The sequence below is a fragment of the Macaca nemestrina genome, chromosome 4 (genome assembly GCF_043159975.1).
Source record: "Macaca nemestrina isolate mMacNem1 chromosome 4, mMacNem.hap1, whole genome shotgun sequence".
Classification (NCBI taxonomy): Eukaryota; Metazoa; Chordata; class Mammalia; order Primates; family Cercopithecidae; genus Macaca; species Macaca nemestrina.
In genome coordinates this window covers 53,385,734-53,413,571 of record NC_092128.1, presented here as the reverse complement: position 1 = coordinate 53,413,571, position 27,838 = coordinate 53,385,734, and the positions used below count along the sequence as shown (strand labels likewise).

The 27,838-nt window shown below is 43.1% G+C and overlaps 1 protein-coding gene and 1 long non-coding RNA gene across 14 annotated transcripts in view; one reads left to right on the top strand and one right to left on the bottom strand.

Moving 5' to 3' along the window:
* The window catches only part of LOC105475327 (ataxin 7 like 1), a 272,598-nt gene extending 268,095 nt beyond the window's left edge, over positions 1 to 4,503 (bottom strand). For 4 of the 10 annotated variants that reach the window (XM_011730474.3, XM_011730475.3, XM_071094705.1 and 1 more), the window contains exons 1-3: positions 4,427 to 4,442; positions 3,519 to 3,726; positions 2,953 to 3,021 (exon numbers count right to left, since the gene is read on the bottom strand). In XM_011730474.3, the coding sequence (XP_011728776.1) occupies positions 2,953 to 3,021; positions 3,519 to 3,699 (250 nt within the window). In that variant the 5' untranslated portion in view covers positions 3,700 to 3,726; positions 4,427 to 4,442. Of the gene's footprint in view, positions 1 to 2,952; positions 3,022 to 3,518; positions 3,737 to 4,426 lie in introns of those variants that run through there. The other 6 variants (XM_071094706.1, XM_071094708.1, XM_011730483.3 and 3 more) reach the window with 5 other exon arrangements.
* Positions 3,957 to 27,838, top strand: part of LOC112422964 (uncharacterized) — a 37,475-nt gene continuing 13,593 nt past the window's right edge. Inside the window, exons 1-3 of one of the 4 annotated variants that reach the window (XR_011622049.1) lie at positions 3,957 to 4,401; positions 18,559 to 18,825; positions 26,907 to 26,988. This is a non-coding gene — a long non-coding RNA (uncharacterized lncRNA). Of the gene's footprint in view, positions 4,402 to 12,310; positions 12,426 to 18,558; positions 26,989 to 27,838 lie in introns of all 4 variants that reach the window. The other 3 variants (XR_011622048.1, XR_011622050.1, XR_011622046.1) reach the window with 3 other exon arrangements.

Genomic DNA, 27,838 nt, shown 5'->3' with positions numbered 1-27,838 from the left:
TATGTTATGTATATTTTACCACACACACACAAAAAAAGACATCAAAATCAGAACTACCGGCCAGGCGCGGTGGCTCACACCTGTATTCCCAGCACTTTGGGAGGCCAAGGCGGGTGGATCACAAGGTCAGGAGATCGAGACCATCATGGCTAACACGGTGAAACCCCATCTCTACTAAAAGTACAAAAAATTAGCCAGGCTTGGTGGCGGGCGCCTGTAGTCCCAGCTACTCGGGAGGCTGAGGCAGGAGAACAGCGTGAACCCGGGAGGCGGAGCTCGCAGTGAGCCAAGATCGCGCCACTGCACTCCAGCCTGGGCGGCAGGCTCCGTCTCAAAAAAAAAAAAAAAAAAAAAAAAAAATTCGGAACCACCTCCCTTCATTTCTCAGTTGGAATCTCTAAACTGTATTTTGTTCATTCATTCCCACTAAAGCTGAATTTCTTCTCAAGACCTGCTTAAAGCTGACAGTGTCATGGACAATCTACATACATTCATACGCACAGGTACACAGCCACACACAGACTACTTTGTGTCCTGCAGTGACCCATCCACAAACAGTATCCACCCCAAGACTTTGCTGATCACTCCAACAAGAAGGCCCATGGCAAGCACTACTGGAGATCCAGGTAACCAAATGAACACCCCTTCAATTTCTCACCATGGGAGAATATGTATTCAGTATATAGATATTTTATCTATAAAGAAAACTGCGTGCATATATACCAGAAAGACCATCGGGAATTGCTCACCCAAGTCTGTTCCACCACACCCATGAACAAAGAGATTTCAGCCCATATATGGCTATTTTGGTGAAGTTAGCGATTTCAAGTTACACTGAACAGTGGGTGTCCTTAATGCAAATGCATATAATTAGGAGCTAAATCTTTGTACCTTTATAGGACAAAGGACCTAATAAGCTGGATGTACCACCTGTGACTTCTGAGGAAAGGAGAGCTTTTCATTTTTTCTTAAAAGAATCCGTTTCTCAGCCGGGCGCGGTAACTCATGCCTGTAATCCTAGCACTTTGGGAGGCCGAGGCAGGCGGATCACGAGGTCAAAAGATCGACACCATCCTGGCCAACATGGTAAAACCCTGTCTCTACTAAAAATACAAAAATTAGCTGAGTGTGGTGGCACGTGCCTGTAGTCCCAGCTACACAGGAGGCTGAGGCAGGAGAATCACTTGAACCTGGGAGGCGGAGGTTACAGTGAGCCAAGATCACACCACTGCACCCTAGCCTGGTGACAGAGTGAGAATCCATCTCAAAAAGAAAAAAAAAAAAAAAAAGAATCTGTTTCTCATGAGGCAAAGAGAATCTGAGAACAAGTCTTCTGAAATAGAAATAGGGACTGGGGGGAAAGGATGTGAGTTTTGTATGTGATAGTCATAACCCATCACCCAGACCTGAGAGGTGCCGTCCTGTGCCATACCATGACCTTTACTCAACTTTAATTTAAAGATTTCCACAGCCTCACCATCTTTTGTGGACATGTTGCCAGTAGCCTGATAACTGGGTCTTGCAAGCATTTAGAGATCTCAAGAGTTTGTGTGTGAAGAAAAATAATCTCTAGTGATGCCTCCCACTGCCAACACACATGAACATTTACCACAAGTAAGCTGCCACTTGTAAAAAGTCCACTTGACATCAATCCCTCGTGCATCCTGAAGACACATGTCAAGATCACACAAGATTTTAGAAGCAAACATTTTTAGAATAATGTTTTGTTCCCAAAGTGCTTAATTAGCAGAAACACTGTGCTAGGGAACTGTCCTTGAATATGCACACATTTTAACCTTCATGTTATTTTTTCTGAAGCACAAAGTTTCCTCTCAGTGGATGGTCAGGAAATGATTGGGCACAGAAAACCAACCATCTGAAGTGTTGATTCGTAAAATGAGTTCCATCTTTCCACGCAGGATTCAGCTGCCTTCCAGGGTGACATTCCCTTTTATGAGGGGGAACATTCTTTGGCATCTAATGACCTTTTCTCTACTCATTTAGGATGAGCAATTCACCTATGGCCTACTTATATCTGAACTCTTTCAATACCACCAACCTCTTCTGTCCCCTTGTGCCATCTTCCTACCCCCAATTTCAACCAATTATGTTTTATAAGACATTAGTTAGTGAATCACAATTCAAATGAACCCATCCATTTGCTTAGCATCAAGTGGCCCCTGGAGTTGCTCCATTTGAAGCCCATAGGCCAGAGTTACATACGGCAGGCTTGCAAATGAGAACAGGGTATGATTTATTTATGACGACCATATGTGTTTGATGCCCAATTCCAGCAGGTTGTGGCTTCTCTTGCATGTCTTGGTCTGGGATGACCTATCTACTCAGTGTGTCCCATTTCAGGTACCGTATTTCCATGCTCGGAAAAGACAGCTGACGACTGGCTGGGGGGCTGCACATACAGATGCTCCTAACCCTGCTTGGCACATAACAATCTGTGACCAAATGCAAAGTGGGCCAAATGTAACTTGCTGCACAGGTTTGCCATGTACAATGGTTTTCAGTGGTGAGTGGAGAAGTAGCTGCTGGAATGACTGACCATGTGGGGGTTCATTAAGCTGTTGTGCATTCACCCATGAGAAAGGCCGGGATGCTTGTGAAGGGAGCTCCACTCTTCATTTCAGAAATTTTAACGCCCCACCATTTGGCAGTGATGCTCCCGGGGAGAATGGCAGATATGCATCAGAAGGTTCAAACGTGGAGTCCAACTGAAGTGCAGTAAACTTCTGCCTTCAACAGTCTCACCCCCCTTTACCCCCCAGTTGTATTTATACTTTGAAAGAAGTTAACATGAAGCAGTAGTCACCTGGGCGTGCTCAATTTTTGACAAGCCTTAGTCACTCTGTACCCAGCAGAACAATTCACATTATATTCGAAATCCTGTGAAGATTCTGCCACACATGCTAACACTAAAATGCCAGTAGCTCCACTTACCTTCTTTATTAAGCCTCATAACCTCCCTGCTTTTTCCACCCTCTTTTCCAGCCTCTTCTAAATCTACATCTGCAGATGAAAAAGAAAAGGAAAACAGAAAATAAGGAAAAAAGGGGGGAAAAAAGCCAAAGTCAAGGGGGGAGGGAGAGTGTTTATTTGCAAACAGATCGATATAAATACTGTATATGAAATTCTTTCAAAAATTGACAATGCAACATTTTCTCCCAAGTCCGGGTTTCCATCTACCTGGCCCAGATAGGTACCCAAAAAACTATGCAAGCAGCAACAGAGTAGCCTTTTAAACGGACAACACCGTGGGGCTGCGAGCCCACCCCGCGGGCTGCCACGGGGAGCCGGGCACGGACAGACAGACAGCCCTGGCAGCCGGGCCTCTCCCTGTGCATTGATGATCTGTCTCTGTGTGTATTTATTTAGAGAGAGAGGGAGAAGCATGGAGGACACCGGGGGCCACTCTCTCTCTCACACACACACTTTTTCCCAGTGGCTCTAGGTGAATGGAAAGGTTACAGGATAATAAAAGGAGGAGGAGGCGGTGGGGTTCTTACTGTCGGAGCAGTGTAATTTGGCGGCGTCGATCCAGGAGGACCAGGGTTTGCCCAGAAACGCCTCCGGACTGGGCACTTTGCGATCCAGTGTCGCCATTGCTCTTCCTTCTTGTTGCTTTTTCCCTGTTCCTTCGGCAGCAGCAGCCGAGAGACACGGGATTCGAGAACGCTCCGACGTCATCTTCGGAACGTTCCGACATTGAGTGTTCTGAAAGGGGGAGGGGGGGAGGAAGGGCGGGATGGGAGGAGGGCGGCGGAGGAGGAGGGGAGAGGGAGCGGAGGAGGGGCGGGCGCTCTGGCTCCCGGAGCCAGCTCGGTGGGGCTTGCGCGCCCGCGGCCGCCAGGGGCAGCAGAGAGGCGCCTGCAGTCCGCGCCCGCCCGCCCGCCGGGGGCCGCCCGCCTGCCGGGGAGGGGCCGCACTGACGGGCGAGCGCCGCGTGCCGGAGAGTGGAGGCTGCAGAGCGCCCGGCAGCCGGGATGCAGCGGCGCCGCCCGAGCCCGGGGTGCCAGGGGTCGGGGCACACGGGGAGAGGCCCGACGCGGGGCCGAAGGAAGGGTGGTCTTTCCCGCAGAGTTGCCGCTGGAGGACCGAAAGTTTTTGCAGGCAACCCTTGCTTCCAGCTTGTCCCTCTCTCCCCGGGTCCCTGTCGCCCACCGCGAGGCGCCGCCGCGGTAGACCCGACGGCTTGGCGGGGAGGAGGCGTGAGGGGTTGCGACCCCCACCACCACCCGAGCCAGGGAAGGGACCCTGGTGACCTCTCCTCCCAGCCTTCACCCCCGTCACCCCTTTCTTCTCTTTCCTGGAGGACTTTGGACCGTGGAGATTCTGCAGTTGTTGCTCTGGGAGCTGAAACCAGTGGGTAGATGTGGTTCTGAAATGCAGGTGAGTTTGGGGCGTGAGGAGTTACCTTCCCATCTCAGGCTGCGGGGCGTGCAAAACTCAAAACTCAGGACCCCGGTCCCCCGGGTTCCACGCGCGGTTCGTGTCTCCGGCTCTCAGAGAACCACTGCGTGGACTTTGCTCCAGGGTCAGCGGAGCGGGAGGGCGAATTCACGGCTCTTGGAAGACGATGCTAACGGGCCTAGCTCCTGAGCCATTTCCAGAGCTCCCTGCCGTGAGACGAGAGTGGCCCGGGTTTGCACAGGCAACCTTTGGCCAGGAATCTGATTCCTGGGAGAATCCACTTCAGGCTTAACTGCTCTAACCAGCTAGAAAGGGAGCGCTAGATTTCCTCTTGATTTTGGACGTTGGGTGCTTTAGTTGAGATTTTCACCCTTTAAAGAAGGCTTTAAAATGTCTTCTTTTTAACAAAGCCTTTGTTTACTAGAATTATCTAAACTATATGGACACCGCCCTCACCCCACAATCGACATATTTTTTTTTCTCTCTCTTTACCCAGCACCCTTTTAGCTCTCACCACTGCTGTTTCCCAAGTTGTCACAGCTGAAGCGCACTGATTTGAAGTTGCTTTGTACGGACTGAGTTCTGCCCTGGCTGAGCCATCTAATAATGTCTCTGAGCTTGGCACCCTGTATCTCTAAGCCAGTGTTAAGATGGGCGAGGAATGAGGAGCTGCCGATTTGCCTTTAGTTGTGATGTTTGTGTGAGTCGGCTTGTTTGTTTCAGACTCAGATAACTGCACTTGCCTTTGCTTTCTTTGGAAGGGCGCCTACATAGCTAAGGTGTCGCTTGGTGAACAATTCCCATTTTAAGAATTGGTGGAGTTAACAAATATTTATTACTTATTGACCTATTGTTATATGCTAGACCCTGGGCTTGACATTTCCTTCCTTCCTTCCTTCCTTCCTTCCTTCCTTCCTTCCTTCCTTCCTTCCATCCATCCATCCATCGTAAGACAACCCATATTGCCTGTTATGGAACAGCTGCCTTCAGGAGGGAAAGATGAGTGAGACCTATCCTCACCCTCACAGAGATGCAGTCTGGTGGTCTCTGGAAGAAGGAAATTGTGAAACTTACCGACTCCTTGGGAAAACAGGACAGGTACACAGGGACTGGCCTGTGCAGTGGGTGGGGTGGTCTCTCAGAGCTGTGCCAGTTCATAGGAGGAACTGAAATCTAGTTGGGAGTGAACAGAAACTCCCAACTTCTCTGTGTGACAGAGAAGATGGGATCTGCTCTGCATCTTGGAAATTGCCAAAGATTAGTAATGGTAAAGTGAAGACTGGTCTTGCAGAGGGAGGGGGAATGATGGTATTAGCAGAGGCTTCAAGTTGAGTATAAACATGGTGTGTTTGGGTGTTGAGCATGGTTTGCCTGGGATGGAGAATTGTTACTGGGGTTTGGGGGTGATACATTTGGATACCCAGGCCTGGATCAAATTATGGAAGGCACCGAACAGCAGTCTAAAGAGTCTGGATTTTGTTTGACAATGGGGAGCTACTGAAGGGCTTTCTGTACCATAAAGATAAGTTAAAAGTGTGACTTAGAAAGATTGGAGTACAGAGCCTGGTTAGAAAAGTAGTGCTGCAATATTCATGGTGTGAAGAGATGAAAGCCTGAACTATGGTGGTGCTATGCAGGTAGAGAAGAGGAGACAGATGTGAGACTCTGTGAAGAGAGCACCTGATTGGTGGGTTAGACTAGATTTAGGGGTGGGGAGAGAGAATGCGAGTGCTCTGAGGCATGAATAATTAGATGCTGGAACATTTTCCCTTTCCCTTCTGCTTCCCTATTTTCCCTCTATTTATTATCTATTTTGGTGTTTATTCCCATGTTGTGCATGCAAGGAAGGTGTGGGCAGCCGCTGATGTGGCCTCAAAAGTCTGTACCTCCTGGTGTTCATGCCCTTATGTAATCCTCTTTTCTTTAGTGTGGGCTAGACTTAGTCACTTGCTTATAACAAATAGAATATAGCAAAAGTGGTGGGATGTCATTTCTGAGGTTAGGGTACAGAATGGCTGTCACTTCTGTTACTCTCACTCTCTCTTGCACGCCCTGGCTTGCTCTAAGGGAAGCCCACTTCCATGTTGTAAGCCCCCCTATGGAGAGGCCTGTGTGGCAGGTAACTGAGGGAGGCCTCTGGTCATTAGCCAGTGGGGAACTGAGGCCCTCAGTACAACAGCCGGTGAGGAGCTTAATCCTGCTATTAGCCATGTGAGTGGGCCACTTGCTGAGAGTCAGTGACTTGAGTTTCCAGAATGCTGTCTCCTCTTCTGGGAGCCACTATAAACCACTCAAAAACATCAAAGGTGGCTTGTCATCAGAAGTCAGGGCACCTCAGTTATAGTGAAGCAAATCAATAGTTCCATATTTTAGCATAAGCTTACTTTCCCAGCGGAGTCTCTCAAATGGAGGTTACTACACAGGACCTTGAAGAGGGTCTGACAGCCCAAATATTATTTCCTTCTATTTGGGATGATTTTACTCTACAGCATAGTAAATTGTGGGCTAGGATCTAAAAGTGATTTAGCATCTCTACAAAAGAAGACTTTATATGCATTGCCACGTTTAATTGGTAACAGAATACATCTACATTGTTATAGTTAGTTATGGAGTATAATTGTGGAGTTGCTTTACTCTAAGCCTTCCCCAGTCTCTCCATTGACTATAGATATAATAATACTGACTTGTTGAAACTATAACCCACCTATGACTATGTTGGATAACATGACTGTCAATCAAATTGCATAACTGAGAGGCAGAGAATAAAGAAAGCATTGCTTATCAAACTACTAGACATTTACACTTGACTTTGGATGAAAATTGAGGTCAATTGGAAGTAATGTTCAGGTTTACATGCTGTATATGTATTATATACATATCAATACTCATATATCAACTATATATGGTGGTTAATTTTTTACAGAATTGAATTCCTTTTGGTAGTAAATAATTACAAATACTGTTAGAGGCAACAAGAATCTAATACATCCTTAATAAGGATAAAGCGACCTGTAAAACAGTAATTTAAAGCATATTAGTATAATGTCTATGTGATAAAACTATCTAGCAAAGGCAAAACACCCTCTTCCCCTCATGATTAATGTTTAGGGAGATAAAAGGGATGTAAATATTTTTATTGTTTTATTATCTTTCTTAGGAAAATGACAGTGTGGTTGGTTTAATTAAAAAGGAGAGTCTCCCGTAGACGAAATAAAGAAATCTGTTCTATGGAGATGACAATGGAAAATACCTATTTAATTTGAATAACACCTGGTTCTGTAGAAATGTGCATCTAATATGTATCCTGCATTCACTTAGTCTGATTCATGTGCTGTTTCACCACATTATTGAAAAGAAGAGAAGAGGGAATATTAGCTCTCTCATTTGAGGATATTAAACTCCTGCTGGGGTTGAGGCACCGTGTGAGCACCCTACTTCCTACCTAGTGTGTTGGGAGTTACCTGGAGGCAATGAGGAGAAAATGACATGTTCCATTAGAATGAGGCATCCCCGGAATTGTTTGATGTTCTTTGCCTTAATTGAATCCATCTATCCCATCTGCCACTCTTCTCTCTAAATTTATTTCCCTAACCCACTCTCCCTGAGAATTACAGTTTGGGGGAAATTTGTTACCTACGTTGTTACCTTTTATGAAAGCTCTCGGCATCTGGAGGGCAGGTGTGCCTTCTACTCTGCCTTGCTAGACAACTTTACCTGCCTCTTTCCTGCCCCTTGCAGGCTGCTGGATTAAAAACAGGACTGGATAAAAGGCCCCCAGTAGCAACAGAAGTGGGAACGAAAATAGAAATTCCAGGCTTTTACTTATTGGTTTCAATACAGATCCCTAGCCATGTGCCAGGCCTGGCTAACCATGGACTCTATTAATAAATATAACTACACAAACATTTGCATTCTGACTGGGGCAGAACAGCCAGCACGGGAGTGTGTTATCTCGAGGGAAAGCTGGTCTTAAAACTCTTGACTGATTCACCTGTGACTTTGGTCAGTCGGTGCTCCCTGGAACTGCTCTGGTGCTGAAGGTTGAGGTCATCTCTGTTCCCCAGAATGTGGCAGATCCAGCCCCATTCCTGACCACTATCCTTTTGCAAGGGTGAGACAGGAGAGATGATAACTTCTCTTTAGGATTCTTGTAGAAATCACTTTTGGCCCTTAACCTACATATAAAGAAAGTTAACATTAATGCACACATATTATTTTGAGCAAAGCCCATCCATATTTTCAAACCTACCATTTGCTATGGTGTGGGAGGCAGTACAGGGTGGAGGCCAGAGCATAGGCTTGAGATGGGCAGGTGTGAATTAGAATTGCCCTTTAGTCATTTGCTTGAGAACCTGCCTTGATCCATCTGAACCTCAGGCTCCTCATCTCTGAAATGGGTAGTAAAGCTCTTCTCTTGGGATTGTTGTGAGGATTGAGATTCTGGGTACTGAGCCCCAGGCATAGGGCTTGGCACACAGTGGACAGTGGTTCAATGTTCACTGTGATGATACTTCAGTTTCAGTGCATCATTTAGATAGCTGCCAGTCAGAGACAGGCTGACAGTCACCTAGGAGTAGCTCCTCTGGTTGCTTCTGAGACATCCTTCTGCTTAGAAAGGAAACTAAAGCGCTTCTCTCCTTTACATGAGCTGCTGGCCTGCATCAGTTATGTGGAGGCCTGTCCGAAACCTCTGCCCAAAACCTCCTCTTGACATATACATCATGGTAATACATAAATATACCTTTCTTCAGGAAAGGTCCTGAAAGACCATTTGCTATGCAGAGGAACTGCAAAATCCAGTTTGGTTGCAGACAAAACTGCCTTTGCATGATGAGGTAGATAGTTGTCTTAAAACTAAGCAGAGTATGATTTCTGCTTGTTATTGTTTTCTTTGAAAAATGTGTTTCTTACATAAAAGAAACTTGACAGTGAATTTTGAAAATCATATGATATGGTTTGGCTGTGTCCCTACCCAAATCTTAACTTGAATTGTATCTCCCAGAATTTCCACGTGTTGTGGGAGGGACCCAGGGGGAGGTAATTGAGTCATGGGGGCTGGTCTTTCCCATGCTGTTCTTGTGATAGTAAGTAAGTCTTACGAGATCTGATGGGTTTATCAGGGGTTTCTACTTTTGCTTCTTCCTCATTTGTCTCTTGCCACTGTCATGTGCCTTTTGCCTCCCGCTATGATTCTGAGACCTCTCCAGCCATGTGGAACTGTAAGTCCAATTAAACCTCTTTTTTTTTTTTGGAGACGGAGTCTTGCTCTGTCACCCAGGCTGGAGTGCAACGGCATGATCTTGGCTCACTGCAACCTCCGCCTCCCAGGTTCAAGCAATTCTCCTGCCTCAGCCTCCCAAGTAGCTGGGATTACAGGCATCTGCCTCCACACCTGGGTAATTTTTCTATTTTTAGTAGAGATGGGGTTTCACCATGTTGGCCAGGCTGGTGACCTCAGGTGATCCATCCGCCTCAGCCTCCCAAAGTGCTAGTGTTACAGGCATGAGCCACCGTGCCCGGCCTAAGCCTCTTTTTGTTCCCAGTTTTGGGCATATCTTTATCAGCAGTGTGAAAACAAATGAATACATTATGAATAAGCATGTTCTCCTCATGAGAAAGAATAGTGAAACAATAGAGATAAGGGAGAAATAACCCCTTCAAATGTGGTCACTCCTGTACGCCCAGGTCTGAAGGCATTCTTCATACCATTTTCTAGACATTTACCTACTGTATATGTCTGTCTTTAAAGGTATAGATGATATTGCTGTGTGTATTGTCTTTTTTTTTTCTTTTTAATGTGAATAGTATCACTTTACCGACATTTTTCTATAATTTTCTTTTTTCACATGTGCTGTTAAATGTCATTATATATCGAAATACCTCATTCTTTTAAACTGCTTCATGGTATTCCATAAAATGTTCCAGGGTCTATTTATGTGTTATTTTTTATTTATTTATTTATTTTGAGACAGACTCTTGCTCTGTCGCTGAGGCTGGAGTGCAGTGGTGCAGTCTCGGCTCACTGCAACCTCCACCTTCTGAGTTCAAGTGATTCTCCTGCCTCAGCCTCCCAAGTAGTTAGGATTACAGGCACCCGCCACCACGCCTGGCTAATTTTTGTATTTTTACCAGAAGTGGGGTTTCACTATGTTGGCCAGGCTGGCCTTGAACTCCTGACCTCAAATGATCCACCCACCTCGGCCTCCCAAATATTTATCTGTTATCTTATTGATAGACATTTGGGTTTCTAGTTTTTATGAAAAATAGGTAGTCAACATCTTTATTTTTATATATGCTTCCTGGGCACGTGAGGAACTACCCAGAAATAGAATTGCTGGGTATGTGCATTTTTAATTTTAATGGTTCTGCCAGACTGTCTTCTGAAGTAGCTGAGTAATTTATACTTCCACTAGCAGTACAGAGATGTGCCCATTTCCTTAATTAATGCTCAACATTTTCAAACCTTTTAAATTTTGCCAATGTTATGAGTAAAAAAAAAAAATTTGATTTGTATTTCCCTCATTTGTGGTGTGTTTTTTGAGCATTTTCCTCTCATGTTCATTGTATTTGTACTCTGTAAATTGCTGTTAGTATCCTTTGATGATTTGTCATTGGTATTTTTTAGATCTGCTTATTGATTTGTAGGAATTCTCTATGTATTCTCAATTTGGATCTTTTCTCTATTTGGAAATACTGTAATTTTCCAGCTTGTTGCTTTTCTTCTTTTGACTTTGTTTATGGCATCTTTTCCACACACACTTTTTCTCCCCTTTGGAAACAGTCAACATTTCAGGCTTTTCCTTGAGGCCTTTTGTTTTTTGTGTCTTGCTTAAGAAGACCTTCACTTCCTCAAAGTCATAAAATAGTTTCGTATATTTTGTCTTTATGCTTTATAGGTTTTTGTTTTTATATTCAGATCTTGGAATCTTTTGGTTAATTATGTGAGGTAAAAAATTAATTTTCAATCTTTTTTCAAACAGTTGCCATTTATCCTCAGAACCATATATTGAATAGTTTATCCTTTCTCTAGAGATCTTTCTTATACTTATTTTCCAAACACCTGGGTCTGTTTCTGAGCTCTTTTTCTGTTCGTTGTTTGAACTGTTTTTTTTTTCCTGCATCAATTAATTACTCTTCTTTAAATAATATGCTTTGTAGTCTAAAAAAAAAACTTTTTCATTATAGATTTAGTGAATTCTATCTCTAAAAAAGTTTTTTTTTTTTTTTTTTAATAATTCCTGGGAAGTGCGTTATACATGACATTGTTCAACATTTGCCATGTCCAGAAGATCATAGGAAACAGAACCTCACCTCATGCCCACAGGATGCTGTAAAGATGGGCCCGATGATGACAGCCAGCTCGGATCTTGGTGAAGCTTCCTGTGAGATGATTTTCCAAGACAAATATCTCAGACTTAGGGAAATGAATTATTGAGAGATATTGTCTTCTAAGTATCTAAAAAGGCCAACCTCTGTGAGTGGTAGTTGGGAATTTTCTTGAATGATGTGGATGCTCCCAGCTGTCCATCAGGCCAGAAGGGAGAAAGTAGAGCCATGGAAAGTGAAGGCTGGAAGAGAGGGAGAGAGCAGACCTGAGACAGGGCATGGAACCCCTGGGCTTCTCAGAGGGGAAGGGACTGAAGGTCTCTCTGGGTGGTGGGAGAGAAGCAGATGAACCCTGTGGGCTGGGAGCTGGGCCACGCAGCGTCTGGAAAGGGGACCTGTCTGGAATGACCAAGGTGTGACTCTGGAATCCTTCAAATCCAGTACCCCATTGTAAGGTTTTCTGTGTTGTCATTTCTTTTACTTTACCCAAGGTTTTGTTAAATAACCGAGCCTTCGATAGCTGTGCTATGGGAAACTAAATTATGAGTTTATATTTCTGTAGGAGTCACAACAGGAAGGCTGCAAGTATCCAGCTCATGCCAGCCCTGTGTGGTAACAGCACCATTATTCAAGAAAAGATGGCAGTGCTGGGACCCCGGCAGGCAGCCAAGTACCAAGTGAGCAGAGGGGGATGCCTGGGCCATGATGTCGTCCCTAACACTTGCCCCCAGCCCTACCTTTTAATACCCTGCAAAGGAGGAAATCCTGGAAGTGAGAGGCCAGAGTCTGGGTTTTATTTATATGACAGGAAGTAGAAGCTAGAACCTTTGAGGACATAGAACACCCATAGTAGAATTTAAAGTCCAGGTCTCCTTTGGTGGGAGGCCAGCTTGCTGTTTCCCAGGAATGATGCTACGGCCATGAATTTGAATTTCTGTGTAGGCCAGTGTTTCTCGACTGTGGGCAGTTTTGCCACCCCCTCCTCCCAGAGGACATTTGGCAATGTCTGGAGATGTTTTTGGTTGTCATGACTAGGGCGTGAAGGTGCTACTGACATCTAGCGGGTAGAAGCCAAGGATGCTGGTAAACTTCCTACAATGGAACGCACAGGACGGCCCCTATCTCAAAGGTTGATCACATCCAAAATGATAGTGATGAGATCGAGAGAAACCCTGATGTAGGCCAATTAATTTTAGTTTTTTTTTTCTTTTTCATTTCTAGATAGTAAATGCCTAACTCTCATCAACTACCTTGCATTGTGGGCTTCTTCAATCAGAAATCTAGTAAGAGAGTGTGGTGGGGGCTGCGAGACCCATCATCACTACCAAAAAACCCAAAATCTTTTCACTTTCAATATATTAAGAACTAAATTATATAATTGGATGAATGATATTGTAGAGTCAGAGAATGTGAGCTCTCCATCTTATGGTTATAGTTATTATGTGATAATCAAGTAACGTGGTCTTCTTTTATTGTCTTTATCTTTCACAAACCATTGCTTTCCTACTCCAATAGGAAGCCTGATCAGTGCTAAGACACCGATACTAGATAGCTCTTATTATTGCCAATGTATGGATGATGAAACTGAGGCTCAGAGGGGAAGTAAAATAAAGCATGGTTTCCCCCTACTGGTTTATTATATTCCAAAGTTATTAAACACCTGGCCAGTACTGCTGTGTAGGTTGTACACTGTACAATCGTGTCCCTTCTAAGGAGTCACTGTTCAAATCACAGACATCAGAGATTTATTATGATAATTTTTCTGGCAGATGGCAGTAAAGTAGCTTATTCTAACAAAATCGGGACTATAAAGACTATTTTCTAACAGATGGAAGTCGAGTTTTTGAAGCAGGTGAGCCTTTTCCTAAAGCTCACTCAGGTGCTAGATGGACTAGCAGAAGGAATGGTGTCATTGATGTCTGTCTGTATGTTTAACCAGTTCATCTGGGAATTTTAGTTTTTGCTTGAAAAGGAGTCACCCTGTCTTGCCAGCCACGTGTTGGTATTGCAGAGTGATGCCATTTGCAAGTAATACATTTGAGTTGGCAGATTTCCCAAGGTTTCTTTTGTGTATGAGAAACATAGTGTCTTGGGTCATGGAATAAATAAAAGAGCCTTGGTATCTAATTTTGGTTGTTCACACTGCAGTTAGGGCTTAAGTCATTGTAAGCTCATCTTGGAAGAAAGAGACATCGACATTTATATTAGTTTAATAAATTTGGCAGCGGGGAGGTGCAAAGAATGTTATTTCAATTATAGATTGACCCATGATTGATTTAGCAACATGCGTTGCTTAGGTTGTGATCGATGCCAAGTAATGGCAGGTGCTGGACTCTTAGGAGGGTGGGCACAAATGTTGGGGAATTGATCAATGGATGAGCTCCATATTGGCCGTCTACAGGGAGAATCAAAATACAAGTAAAATATTATAAGATGGGAGTGACAGCATTGCAGGTGTTAACACAGCCTGTCCAAGCTTTTATCCTTTGTACCTATGCAGCCATTTTTTAACACGAGACACTATTCTGCAACAGATTTGTTCTCTTCTAAGTTTGTTCTGAATCTGTAGTGTGTGTCATTTCATAATGTTTTAAAGGGGAAAAGGCCTTGCTTCAGTTGAGAAGGCTTTTATTTTTCCACTTACGCAAATACCCTGGCATTTAGGGTATTTGGCTAATTAAAAAAATTATCTCTTATAATGCCTTGTTACTACCCCAGTTTGCGTTGGAGGTGGAGTATACAAAGGAATTACAACCCCCACTTTATAAGCGGGCTAAGAGGGGTTGACAGACTTACCTTGCCTGGCCGAGTGCCAAGCGCCACGTGGTATAGACTAAGAATAGTTGTTTCTTACGAGGAGCTTATTTAGTTTGAGGGAGATTGTGTACAATCAATAATTAGGAAACAGGATAGCCTGTGAGAAGATGCTGATCTGATGTGCAGGTAATAAATGTCACAGGAGGCTGAGCAGCACGGATGACTGTGGTGGGCAGCAAAGGCTCAGGAGAGAGGAGAAACTTGAGCCTGGCTGTGAAAGGCAAGGAGGATATAAATAGCTGGTGGGCAGAGCGACCCAGGGCTGAAGGATGCGAATAGTGGCCATCTTAAGTAAGAGCCTCAGGTCACAGAGATAATAGTTCCCTGTATAAAGTCCTTAGTGGAAACCAGGTGAGTCTCAGGAAGTTTGGAATCATGAAGACTTTAAAAGAGTTGCACAATGTTTCCAAGATTAAAATCTGCAATGTGACATAGTATAGCTAATAATACAGTGTGTTCTTAGTCAAGTGGTATATTTCTTTTTTTTTTTTTTTTTGAGATGGAGTTTCACTCTTGTTGCCCAGGCTGGAGTGCAATGGCGCAATCTCGGCTCACCGCAACCTCCGCCTCCCGGGTTCAAGTGATTCTCCTGCCTCAGCCTCCCTAGTAGCTGGGATTACAGGCATGTGCCACCATGCCCGGCTAATTTTTTATTTTTAGTAAAGACGGGGTTTCTCCATTTTGGTCAGGCTGGTCTTGAACTCCCAACCTCAGGTGATCCGCCCACCTTGGCCTCCCAAAGTGCTGGAATTATAGCCTTGAGTCACCACGCCCGGTCTCAAGTGGTATATTTCTTTGAGAAATACTTTTTTTCAAGAACAAATCTCTAAATTAGGGCTCTGTCAATCCAAACGAGCTAATTAGGTGAGAAAGATGAACTTTTCAAGATCCTTTAGCCATCTGGTTGGCATGTTTAAAAACTACACCCAATCGTACTGATAAAAGGGTAGTCTCTACATTTGTGGCTTACCCTTGAACACTCCAACACAGGGTCGTTTTTGGAGACAAAGTATTTAAAATTTTCATTCTAAGTAAGCTGACCAAACAGCTGAGTCTGCCTAGGGAGTCCTGGATTATGCTACTTGTCCCAGTAAAAGTATTAATAGCTTCGCCTTTCAGAATCAAAAGTGTCCTGGTTTAGATGATAAATTGTATGGCTACCCTAATTTTAAATAATGCACTTTAGTCTTTTTTGTTTACTCTGTGAGTTGTCAGTGGCCAAAAAGGATGTTTCCAGCTTAAGAGTAGTTGCCCACATGTGCATCCTCTTTATGAAATAGTTGTATTTTTTCCCTTGCATAGAAAGCAATCATTGCAAAACATTTAGAAGGAAATGAAAGGCATAAATAAGAGTTAGAAGCCTATGAATAAGTGTTAATATTTTGATATATATGTAATGCCACACATTATTAATAATATATTTATATACCTTTAGATCCCCAATCTCCAAACCAAGCCACTTTATATATATTAAATATCTAGAACTATATGATAACATAGCCAATATAGATCAATATACTCACTTTTTAAATAATCACTTTTAAAGACTATAATATTCTAGTGATTCATTCTTAAACTATAATATTTTTAACTAATCCCCAGTTTTGGCATTTAGGTTTTTCAAATATTTCTATATATTATTGACAGTGCTGCAATAAATGTTGTGTGTAGCTAAATCTTTTTGCACATCTATGATTGTTTATTTTTCTTTTTTCTTTTTGAGATGGAGGCTTGTTCTGTTGCTCAGGCTAACTGCAACCTCTGCCTCCTGAATTCAAGCTGTTCCACTGCCTCAGCCTCCCAAGTAGCTGGGACTACAAGTGCCCGCCACCATGTCTGGCTATTTTTTTTTTTATTTAATTTTTTGTGATTTTAGTAGAGACAGAGTTTCATCCTTGTTGGCCAGGCTAGTTTCGAACTCCTGACCTCAAGTGATCCACTTGCCTCAGCCTCCCAAAGTGCTGGGATTACAGGTTTGAGCCACCGCGCCCAGCCTATGATTATTTCTTTAGGATGGTTTTCTGTAAATGAAATTGCCAGGTCAAAGTGAATGCACATTTACAGTTTTGAAATTGCCAAACCTTGCCAGGGTGTGTGAGGATTCCCATTTCCTCATGGCCTCATAGGTGCTATACGGATGGTTCTTTTTCGTCTTTCAGTCTGAGGAGAGAATTTCGCCTCCAGCTTATTTCAGTTGTATCTCTGCTTATTGATGATTTGTATTTCATTTTTTTGTAAATTGCCTACCTTTCTTTTAGAGTGTTCACCTTTCTCTTAATGAATTGTGAAAGCTCTTTATATTTTAAATAAAATACCCCTATACATTATAAATTGCGAGATTTTTTCCTGACTTGCTATTTGTCTTTTAACTTTATTTATGGTAGATTTATGTGTATACAGATATGGTAGATTGATGTGGGTTCAGAAGTCTTTACTTTTTATACAGTTATAGCTATCAGTCTCTTCCTTTACAGAGTTTTGTACTTTTTAAAAGGACCAGGTTTCCAACAAAATTAACCTGTGAAACTTTTACAGTCTTATCTGATGCTGTAAACCCCTTGATCTCCTTGTTTCCAGCTTTATAGTATGGGCATTGTAGATAGGTGAGATAATTTTTGTTTCCGTTTCCGTGGTTCATTATATCCTTCAGAAGGGGTTTAGCCACTTTGGAAATTAATTCACAGAGAAGTTACTGCAAGTAAGAACTAGTGATGAGAATTCTTTTCCTCAACCACAAAATAGAACCACACGTGCCTCTATTTGTATAATAGAAGGCCGTAATGGGAGTCAAAAGGGACTAGTTTGTTGAGAATCTTGCTGAATATATCATATTGTCCCATTGATGTGCTTTATAATTGCACTGATGTGTTTTCCAGAAAACTGTGGCACCAACCCAAGATTCTAATACTTAGTCAAGAAAATGCTACAGCCTGTTGTAGCTCCCCCAGAGCAAGCAGCTCTCCTTGGAATGGCGTCCCCAGGCTTCACGGCAGAGTTCTTACACCATGGTCAGGAGGGCGTGCCCCACAAGTACACATCCTGCTCTAGCTAGGACCATTGTGCCTGAGTTTGCATCTGTGCTGCATCCTTTGCTGATGTGCTGGCTTGAACCACATGTGAATCTCAAAAACCCCTTCTTTGTCTTTGAAGGTAGACTTGAACATCCCACTTTGCCCTTGGCCCTTTACTGTGCCTGTTTGGCCTTCTCAATGCTTACACCAGGGGTAGGGAGAGAAGAGAATCCCTCCTTCCTCTCCTTCCTTATAAGAGTCCACTTAGTTGTCCTCAGCCTCACCCCTACTTCCATCAGAGTCCCTTTTCTTGTGGACTGAGGGAGGGGAGGTCTTGAGCACCATTATAGCACCACTGTGATGCTGAGACAGGGCTTCACGTTGGCCCTCAGCTTTCAGAGCCTTTCCCCCTGCACTCACAGTGGGGACCCTGGGATCTACCCCAGGTGCAATCTCAGGGTGCCAAACCCCATTATCTGATATCTCAAGAGAACTCCATCATGGTGGGGTGTCTTGGGGATGAAGACCAAGGAGCAAATGTTTGGTTTTGATAAGAAATTATAAAAGAGCAATAAATGTGCTAACTGTAGAATAACCTGCTCCAACAGCAGGGAACCAGAAGTCTGGGGTCCAGACCAGGGGCTTGAGAATAGTTTTTATTATGAAATGACCCTGTTAGGGGTTTGATTGGCCTCCTCCCAAGATGCTGTACTTTTATATGAAGTGCATCAGGGGTCCCTTCTGTTTGGGGAAGATAAACTCATTTCCTCCTGCCTATTCAGTGCCATTTGGTCTCCCTCTCCCATCCTCCTGTTCAGTAGCCAAAGAACTAATTTGGCTACAGTACAACCCTCTTCAGAGTGTTGGGGAGGAAAAGAAATCAAATATGAACAAAGCCCACACCCTCTGTAGTGGGCAAAGCTTGTTTGTAAATAATTTTAGTCTTATTGCTCATTCAGTAATTCTGTATCCCTCCCAATAGGTATTGGCAGCGTGTCAGATGGCCACCAGTTATGAAGAGCTTCCCCGTTTCTGAAACCCCTCAGCTTCTCAAGGGTCTGCGAACTGGAGAAACCAGTTATGCTAAAGGAGTCATAGACCCATTCTTTTCTCTTTTTGAGGGCTGGGGTGGGGAATGGTAGAGCGGAACAACATCTTCTATTCATCTACTCCTTCAAGAAGCATTTACGGAGCTCTCCTCTGTGGCAGGCCCTACCCGAGAGGTGGAAAAGAGAAATCTGGACACATGGTATGTCTCGGTTTTCCAAAGGCATTTCACGAAATCAGTAATAAACTCTGTTGGGCTGAATGGTGGCCCCTGAAGATATCAGGTCCTAATACTTGAAACCTATGAATGTTACCTTATATGGTAAAGGCTTTGTAGAGGTGATTAAGTTAAGGACCTTGAGTTGGAGAGATTATCCTGGATTAGCCAGTTAGGCCCTAAATGCCATTAAATGTATCCTTATATAAGAAGGAGGCAGAGAAATAATGACATGCGCAGAGGAGAAAGCGATGTAAAGATGGAGCAGGAAAGATTTAAAGATGCTTGCGATGGAGATTGGAGTGAGACAGCTACACACCGAGGAACACTGCAGCCAGGGGGAACTGGAAGAGGTGGAGAACAGATTCTCCCCACAGAGCTGCTGGAGGAGTGAGGTATTTTGGCCCATTGATTTTGGCCCACTGAAACAGGTATGGGACTTCTGGCCTCCAGAACTATGAGAGAATAAATTTGTGTTTGTTGACTCCTCCAAACTTGAAGTAATTTGTTATACAATAGTCCCAGGACCATCCTTGCAGGTAAAATGGAGACATGGGTCTAGAAGACAGTGCAAGTAGGTGTCAGGGTATTTGACCAACTCTGTCTATTATTCAATCATGTGGGAAATACCTACTGAGTGACTGCGGTGCTCCAGGCATTAGAGCAATGGATAAGGCAGACAATATCCCCGCTGACATTGGGGTAGGGGGAAGGAGCAGGTAATAAACAGGTAAATGAAAAATGTGAACAAGATAACTTTAGTGATTGACAAGTGCCTTAAAGAAAACAAAACAGAGTAATGTGGAGTAGGGGACGGGGATCCTTTTAGCCTAGGTAGTAGGAAACCCTTTCTGGTGAGAAAGCCTTGGAGCTGAGTCCTGAAGATTGTGGAGGAGCTACCATCTGGAGAGAGAGCATTCCAAGTAGAGTGAGCGGCAGGTGCAGAGGCTTTGAGGTGGGAATAAGCGTCCTGTGTGTGAGAAGCAAACAGAAGGCCCAGACCCCTCTAAGTCAACAGGGAGGTCATTGCTCAGGGAGGGCTGCAGGATTCTGTCCTAGGCTCTGCCCTGTACAATTTTCATTTTTTATAATTAAATTGGAAGAAAACGCATCATAAATGTGCAGGCAATATAAAGCTGGTAGGATGTGTATTGGGTTACAGTCAGGGGTTGAGTTTCAAAACACCTTGACAGGCACGAACAAAATGATGAACTTCAACAGGGACAAATTGTGAAATCCTGACTTGGGTCTAAGAAAAAGTATTTGCCTAAGTCAAGAATGGGAACCCGACTTGAGTGCAGTACTGGTGTGAAGTCCCTGAAGCTGAGTGTCAGCACATAGCTTGATGTGACTGCCATAAAAAAGTCAAGCACTTTTACAACTTTTTAAAACTATGGAGTACAGCTCCAGGGAGGAGGTAGCCAGGAGTCTGTTTGTGGAGGACTGAGTGGGTATCACATTTTATGGGGTCATAGAAACAGCTCATTATTTGTTTATTCAATTAATGTTTAATGAGCACATATTATGTGCCTGGCACTGACTAGGCTTTGGGGTAAATAACAGTGAATAGGATAGAAACATTTGATGACTTCATAGAACTTACTAATTCTAGGGAGAAGATAGACATGGCAGACTTAATTATGCACCTATCTTTTTCACTGTATTAGATTTGTTCAGATTATAAAATTATAGTAATAAAATAGCAATATCAAATATTACTGAAATATATAACAATAGGAAAAAATATGCCCTGTCAACTCATCCTCCCTCCCCAGACATAGCCACTGTCAACCAGTTTGTGCATATTTTTGCAACTTTTAAAAATATACATGCAATGTATTTTTAAAGCATACAAGGGGAATCATACACTTCTGAATTTTGTTTTTTAGCTTCATATATCTGGGATATCCTCTCACATAAACACAAGGAAATCTACCTCATTCTTTTTAATGTCTGAATAATATTTCATGCTATGGATGTATTATAGTTTATTTGACTAGTATCTTGTTGATAGATATGTGTACTGTTTCCATTTTCACTATTATAAGGATTTGCAAACAATTGTGCTGCATACCTTTTTATATAGCCTATGGTCATATTTCTAAAGGACGAATTCATAGAAGTGGGAATACTGGCTGGGCGTAGTGGCTCACGCTGGCTCACTGTGACATCTGTAATCCCAGCACTTTGGGAGGGCGAGATGGGCGGATCACCTGAGATCAGGAGTTTGAGACCAGCCTAGCCAACATGGCAAAACCCTGTCCCTACTAAAAATATAAAAATTAGCTGGGTATGGTTGCGTGTACCTGTAATCCCAGCTACTCAGGAGGCAGAGGCAGGAGAATTGCTTGGACCCATGAGATGGAGGTTGCTGTGAGCCGAGATCAAGCCACTGCCACTGCACTCCAACCTGGGCCACAGAGCGAGACTCTGTCTTGCAAAAAAAGAAAAAAAAAAAAGTGGAAATACTGTGTCAAAAGGTATGGAAAATTTAAATGATAGATACCATGTTTCTTACCAGTCAGGATGTACCTCAATGAGAGTGCAAATGAGACCACGTTTTCTTGCAGTCTCAACATTCCAGGCAGTGTAGACAGTGCAAAAGGTCCTGTGGTAGAGGGAACCTGGTGTATCAGCAGGACTGAAGATCCCGTGGGGGCAGAGAGCAGAGAGCCAGGTGGGGAATGAAGAGGGAGGCATGGGCCAGACCTTGTAGGGCCTTGTGATTCATCTTGAGGGTTTTGGTCCTTATCCCAAGAGAAAGGAGAAGCCAAAGGGAATTTCATGCAATCTGACATGATGAGATAGGCATTTTGAACAGGTGCCTCTGGCTGCCGTTATGGGGAATGGAGTGGGAAGATGGAAAAGTAGATGTGAAGAGCACCTGGGGTAGCTGTTTTAGGAGTCCAGGTGAGAGATAATGGTAGCCTGGACTCGGGTGGAGGTGGCCATGGAGAGGAGTGGTTATATTTAACAGTTTTTTAGGCCATAGAACTGATGGAAGCTGATGCCTGAGTGGGCTTAGGTGGGGACTGAGGAAGAAGGCAGTGTCCTGGAAGAAAGATGGAATGGGAGTTATCATTGGAATGATGAGATGTCAAAGGAGCCAGTGATTATTGGCCAAAAACATGAAGATCCAGAGGAGACACCTGTTTTAGAGAGCAGCCTTTGCACCCTTGTCTCTCAGGCCCACAGCTCCATCAAAGGCAGGCTGACTATGGGATTCTGCCACCATGGCCACAGTCGATTGGAGTGGGAAAGTACCTGACCCATGGCCATAACGTGGTCTGGGGTAAAAGCCTGCCCACGAAGGCGACAGTGCCAAATGCAGCTGAGGAGATGTCCTTCATGGAGTTTGAAGGAGAACCCAAGTGAGTGACAATGTTTGGAGGTGGGGAGTCAGAAGAAAGTCCACACAAGGAGAGGGCAGGAAATGGAAGTCATAAGTTAAAGTCACAAGGAAAGAAGGAGAGAAGAGAGAAGCAGGTGCAGGAGAAGGGGCTGAAGACCCACAGAGCGCTAGAGAGGGATGGATGACCTCTGTCCCCAGTATGACTGAGTGCTTAAGAGCCAGGCTTTCAAGCTGAGCGGATCTGAGTTTGATTTCCCACCTCTTGTGCTAACTAGCTCAGTGACCTTGAACAAGCCACCCAACTTCTCTAAGACTGTTCTGTTCATAGACATTAAAGTATTTATTTCTTGGAGTTGTTGTGAGCTTTAAAGAGATATGCATGAATACCAAAGAAGATATTTACAACACAAAACCCTAGAGAATTGGTCTCCAGACTTTTTGAAAAAAACAGAAGTCTTTTACAAATCAGTAAGAAAAAGGCAGGCAGCCCAGTAGATAAACAGGCAAAATACTTAAACAGACACTTAACAAAAGAGGATAGTAAACTGGTCAAAACAATGAAAAGATGATAGACATCATTAATAAAGAGAAACACAGTGAGATTCCTTATGCAACATTGTGGACGAATCCTTGAACACCACGTTGAGCAAAAGAAGCAAAATAGAGATGAATGCATGAAGTATGATTCAATGTATTTAAAGTTTAAAAGACTGGACATTAAAACTCCAATTAAATATTTCATACTCTCATCAGAGGGGCATATATGAAAAACTGGATGATACCAACTGTTGGTGAGGATACGGTACAACAGGATATCTATATGCTGCTGATGGAATGTAGGTTAGTATAACCATTTTGGAAAACACACTGACATTATGGAATAAAACTAAAAACATGCACAGTACACAACCCAGTAATTTTGTTCTTGGGTGTGTGTATATAAGAGGAACTTTTCACATATACCATGTATACATATACATATATTATATGTATGTGTATAGACATATACACACATACAAGCATGTTCATAATTTTATTGCTATGATGGCCTCAGAAACAATGCAAATATCCATCAACTGTAGAATGAGTAAATAGATTGTGATATATTCACATAATGGAGTACTATACAGCACTGAGAGGGAATGAACTATGCTATAGAGAAGAATATGAATGAATCTTATAAACACGATGTTGAATAAAAGAAATAATATGTATGATTTTACTTTAGAATTCAAAAATAAGCAAAACTGTATATAATATAGTTATATATTGATATTATATAGCACAGACTGTTGAGGAAACTATTTTAAAGAAGTAAGGAAACAATGATCACAAACATCAGAGCAGTGGTTACATCTAGGAAGGGAGGGGCCCTGGGGCCTGAAGGGAGTGCTCAGAGCGAGAAGACTCTGCAGTGCTTGAGCATTTTCTGTTTCTTAACAGAGCAGGTAGTTACACAAGTGTTTGCTTTGTGATTGTTCATTATACTGTACATTTGTTTTGAACACTCTAAGAGTATTTTATTCCACAATTTAAACAGGTTTTAAAAAAAAAAAAAAAGATAGCTAACACTTGTAAAATGCTTGGCATGGTGCCTGGCCCATATTAAGAGCTCAACAGATGGCAATTTTATTTACTGGTATAACCCAGTTGTTAGAGCCGCATTGTATCCTAAGCAACCTTCCAGCTCCTGAACCAGCTCTGGTCTCCATGTGGTCTGGCTTTGAGGTTGAGATTCCAGATCCCTCTGTTTCTCAGGGTGGCCCCAAATAAACCCTATTACTTAAGGCAGTGCTTTTCAATGGATATGTGATGGTTTATTTTATTGCCTTAAATGCTTCCCAAGTGAGCTGCAATGGGTAAGACTTTTTTGGGGGAGCATTTCTGTTGTTATGCAGTTCTAGGAAGCTAGATTGCTAATTGAGAACCGCATGACGTGGAATAGAGTCAGAGTCTAGCCTGCTGTAGGTCAGAGTTCAGGGAGCAGAGGTGGAACCTGATGGCATTCTAGTGCCAAAGCAAAAGGACCTTCTGGGTTTCAAAGACAGAGGCTATTAGGGAAGTAAAGATCCACTCAAATAGCAGTGATGTGGATGGGGACCAGGGGAATCCCAGGATAAATGTGGATACCATTTCAAGCCTTCAAATGTGTAACCCCAAATTCTAGCATTCCACAGAAAGGGTGACAATCACTGATTTAAGGTAATCTGAAAATGTCTATTCCTTGCAAGCCTAATAAAGAAGTTGCCATTTCGTAGTTATCAGAAGGGTGGTTGTATTCAATAGCTAATGATAATACTAGCTAATAATTATTGGGTGATCGACAGAAGCCAGGCACTGTGCTAATATTTCATTCTCACCTCAACCCTAGGAGGTAGGTACTGTTATCTCCCTTTCAGTAGATACAGCTGATGCACAGGAGAGTTCACTAACTTGAAGGTCACGTAGCTGGTAAATGCTAGAATGAGGAAGAAGGATCATTCTTAGTCTCTAGTTCTAGAAGCAAGGGTGTGGCCCAGGGTTTAGGAGTTAGATGGAAGGACTGTTTGCTAACACTAAGCAAAAACATCCCAACAGGCCAATCCAACACTGGAATGGGGAGTTTTAGAAAACAGCAAATTCTCTCTAAGCAGCATGACTATCAGATATGTTTTAGAAGAGATTTTTGCATTGGGTAGCAGGTTGGACTAAATACCTTTCAAGGTCCTTCAAAGAACCCAAGATCAAGAGTTTAGATCTTGGTAGAGCTTCAGATTGGGAGCTGGACTGTATGCATTTTTTTTTTTTTTTTAATTTGAACTTCCAAACGCCAATGCATTCCCTGATGCATAAACTATTTATATACACTTTTTATTTTGATGCTCACGAACTTCTCACAACTCTTGAGGCATAGTAAAATTGTTTTCCCTATGTGGTTTTTCTTTTCAAGTCTTTTAGCTGACAGTAGTTGTGTAGCATCTTTCTGACCAGCAAGGAAATGCCTTTCTAATCTCTAGAAGAGAAATTGTTTGCATAAGGGGTTCTCCCACATTTATGTCTTTAATTTCAGACGGGAGGCACTGATCTACTGATCTTTTCTTTTCTTTTTTTTTTTTTTTTTTTTGAGACAGAGTCTCACTCTGTCGCCCAGGCTGGAGCGCAGTGGCCGGATCTCAGCTCACTGCAAGCTCCGCCTCTCCGGTTAACGTCATTCTCCTGCCTCAGCCTCCGGAGTAGCTGGGACTACAGGCGCCCGCCACCTCGCCCGGCTAGTTTTTTGTATTTTTAGTAGAGACGGGGTTTCACTATGTTAGCCAGGATGGTCTCGATCTCCTGACCTCATGATCCGCCCGTCTCGGCCTCCCAAAGTGCTGGGATTACAGGCTTGAGCCACCGCGCCCGGCCTGATCTTTTCATAAGGACTTTCCTGCCACACCTCCCACAAATGGTGTGTGTCTTGTGAACTCTATAGGTGTGGCATTGATAATGGTGTTTGATAGTGTTTGGGCTGTTTAGAATCTGCCCTTTATACTGAAATGATATATCTAGCTTTGTTTCCAGGATTACAGAAACTTCTTTGGTCTATTTCCATGACTGCATTCAGTGGAGACACATTACTTTCTGCTTTTCAGAGCCTCTGAGACCACCTTCCAGGACAATGGAGGCATAAGGTGGCATTTCTAGTTGAAGTTGGCGCTAACTGAGCCTTTGCCATTACTTGGCAAAATTAATTTGGTTGTGGTTGATTATTTGACCCTGGGGTAGCACTTTTCCATGGGCAGAATATTAGAGCTGAGTTGCATATAGTTGTTTTTAAGGTCTTTGGATAATAATCATTTTAACCAAATGTGTAGAGGCTTTGAAATCGCCATATGTGTGACTTAAGTTATCATTTCACGTACAAGTAGTTCATTAAATATATTAATTGAGTTTATTGAACATATGCTTTTAAAAATAGACTTTATATTTTAGAGCAGATTTAGGTTCACAGCAAAATTAAGCAGATAGTACAGAGATTTCTCATATACCCACCCACTTGCCTAGCCTCCCAGCTAACAATATCCCCCACCAGAGGTGGTACATTTGTTAGAGGTGATGAAGCAACACTGACACCTCATTATCCCCCAAAGTCCACCATTTATATTAGGGTTCACTCTTGGTGGTGTATATCCAGTGGGTTTGGACACATTTATAATGACATGTATCCACCATTATAGTATCATACAGAGTAGTTTACTGCCCTGCAAATAGTCTGTGTTCCACCTAGGCATTCCTCCCACCCTTCTAATCCCTGGCAACCTTTTGTTGTGTTTTGTTTTACCTTCTGGCGGTTTTTTCTTTTCCAAAATGTTGCAAAGTTGAAATTAACAGTATGTAGTCTTTTCCAATTGGCTTTTTCACTTAGCAATACACACTTAAGTTTCCTCCATGTCTTTCTGTATCTTGACAGCTCATTTCTTTTTAGAGCTGAATAATATTCCATTGTCTGGATGTACAGCAATTTACTTATCTGTTCACCTACTGAAGGACATCTTGGTTGCTTCCAAGTTTTGGCAGTTATGATTAAAGCTGCTATAAACATCCACGTGCAGGTTTTTGTATGGACAGAAGTTTCAACTCTTTTGGGTAAACCAAGGAGCGTGCTTGCTGGATCATATGGTAAGAATCTATTTATTTTTGTGACAGATCGCCAATCTGTCTTCCAAAGTGACAGTGCCATTTTGCATCTGTACAGCAATCATTGAGAGTTCCTGTTGCTCCACATCCTTGCCAGCATTTGCCATTGTTGGTGTTTCGGATTTTGACCATTCTAATAGGTGAGTAGGGGTATCTCATTGTTTTAATTTGCATTTCCCTAATGTCATGTGCTATGGAGCATTTTTATATGCTTTTTTGCTAGCTATATATCTTTATATATTTTTTTATTTCAATAGTTTTTGGGGTTCAATTGGTTTTTGGTTAAATGGATGAATTGTATAGTGGTGAAATCTGAGATTTTAGTGTACCTGTCACCCAAGTAGTGTACCCAGTATGTAGTTTTTCATTGCTCTCCCGCCTCCCCCTTACCTCCTTCTGAGTCTCCAGAGTTCATTACACCACTGTGTATACATTTGCATAGCCATAGCTTAGCCCCTAATTATAAGTGAGAACATATGGTATTTGGCTTTCCATTTCTGCGTTACTTCACTTAGAATAAATGGCCTCCAGCTCTATCCAAGTTGCTGCAAAAGACATTATTTTATTCTTTTTTATGGCTGAGTAGTGCTCCATGGGGTGCACCTGTAGATAGCCTTTCCTGAACACTTCAGCGGGGCTGCCTCTCCACAGGCAGCATGCCCTCCAGGTTCAGGCTTGCACGAGGGGTAGAGTCACAATCCATCTCAACATGGAACATCAGCCTTCCTGCAGATGAAAAGAGGTGTCCGTCTGATCTGAATAGCTGGGACACTGGGTCAGGAGTGTGACTAGGAGGTGGATCACTTTCAGAGGAGCTGAGGTGTCCCTCCCTTCCTTCTGAGAAGACCTCAGTGCATTTCACTGAGAGCTCCCTCAGCTGCCTCTGTTAGGGCTGGGACCTCTACCCACAACTGGGTATTGCATTTACCCACTTGCTTTAGCCACAGTTTTTTTTTTTTTTTTTTTTTTTGAGACAGGGCCTCACTTTGT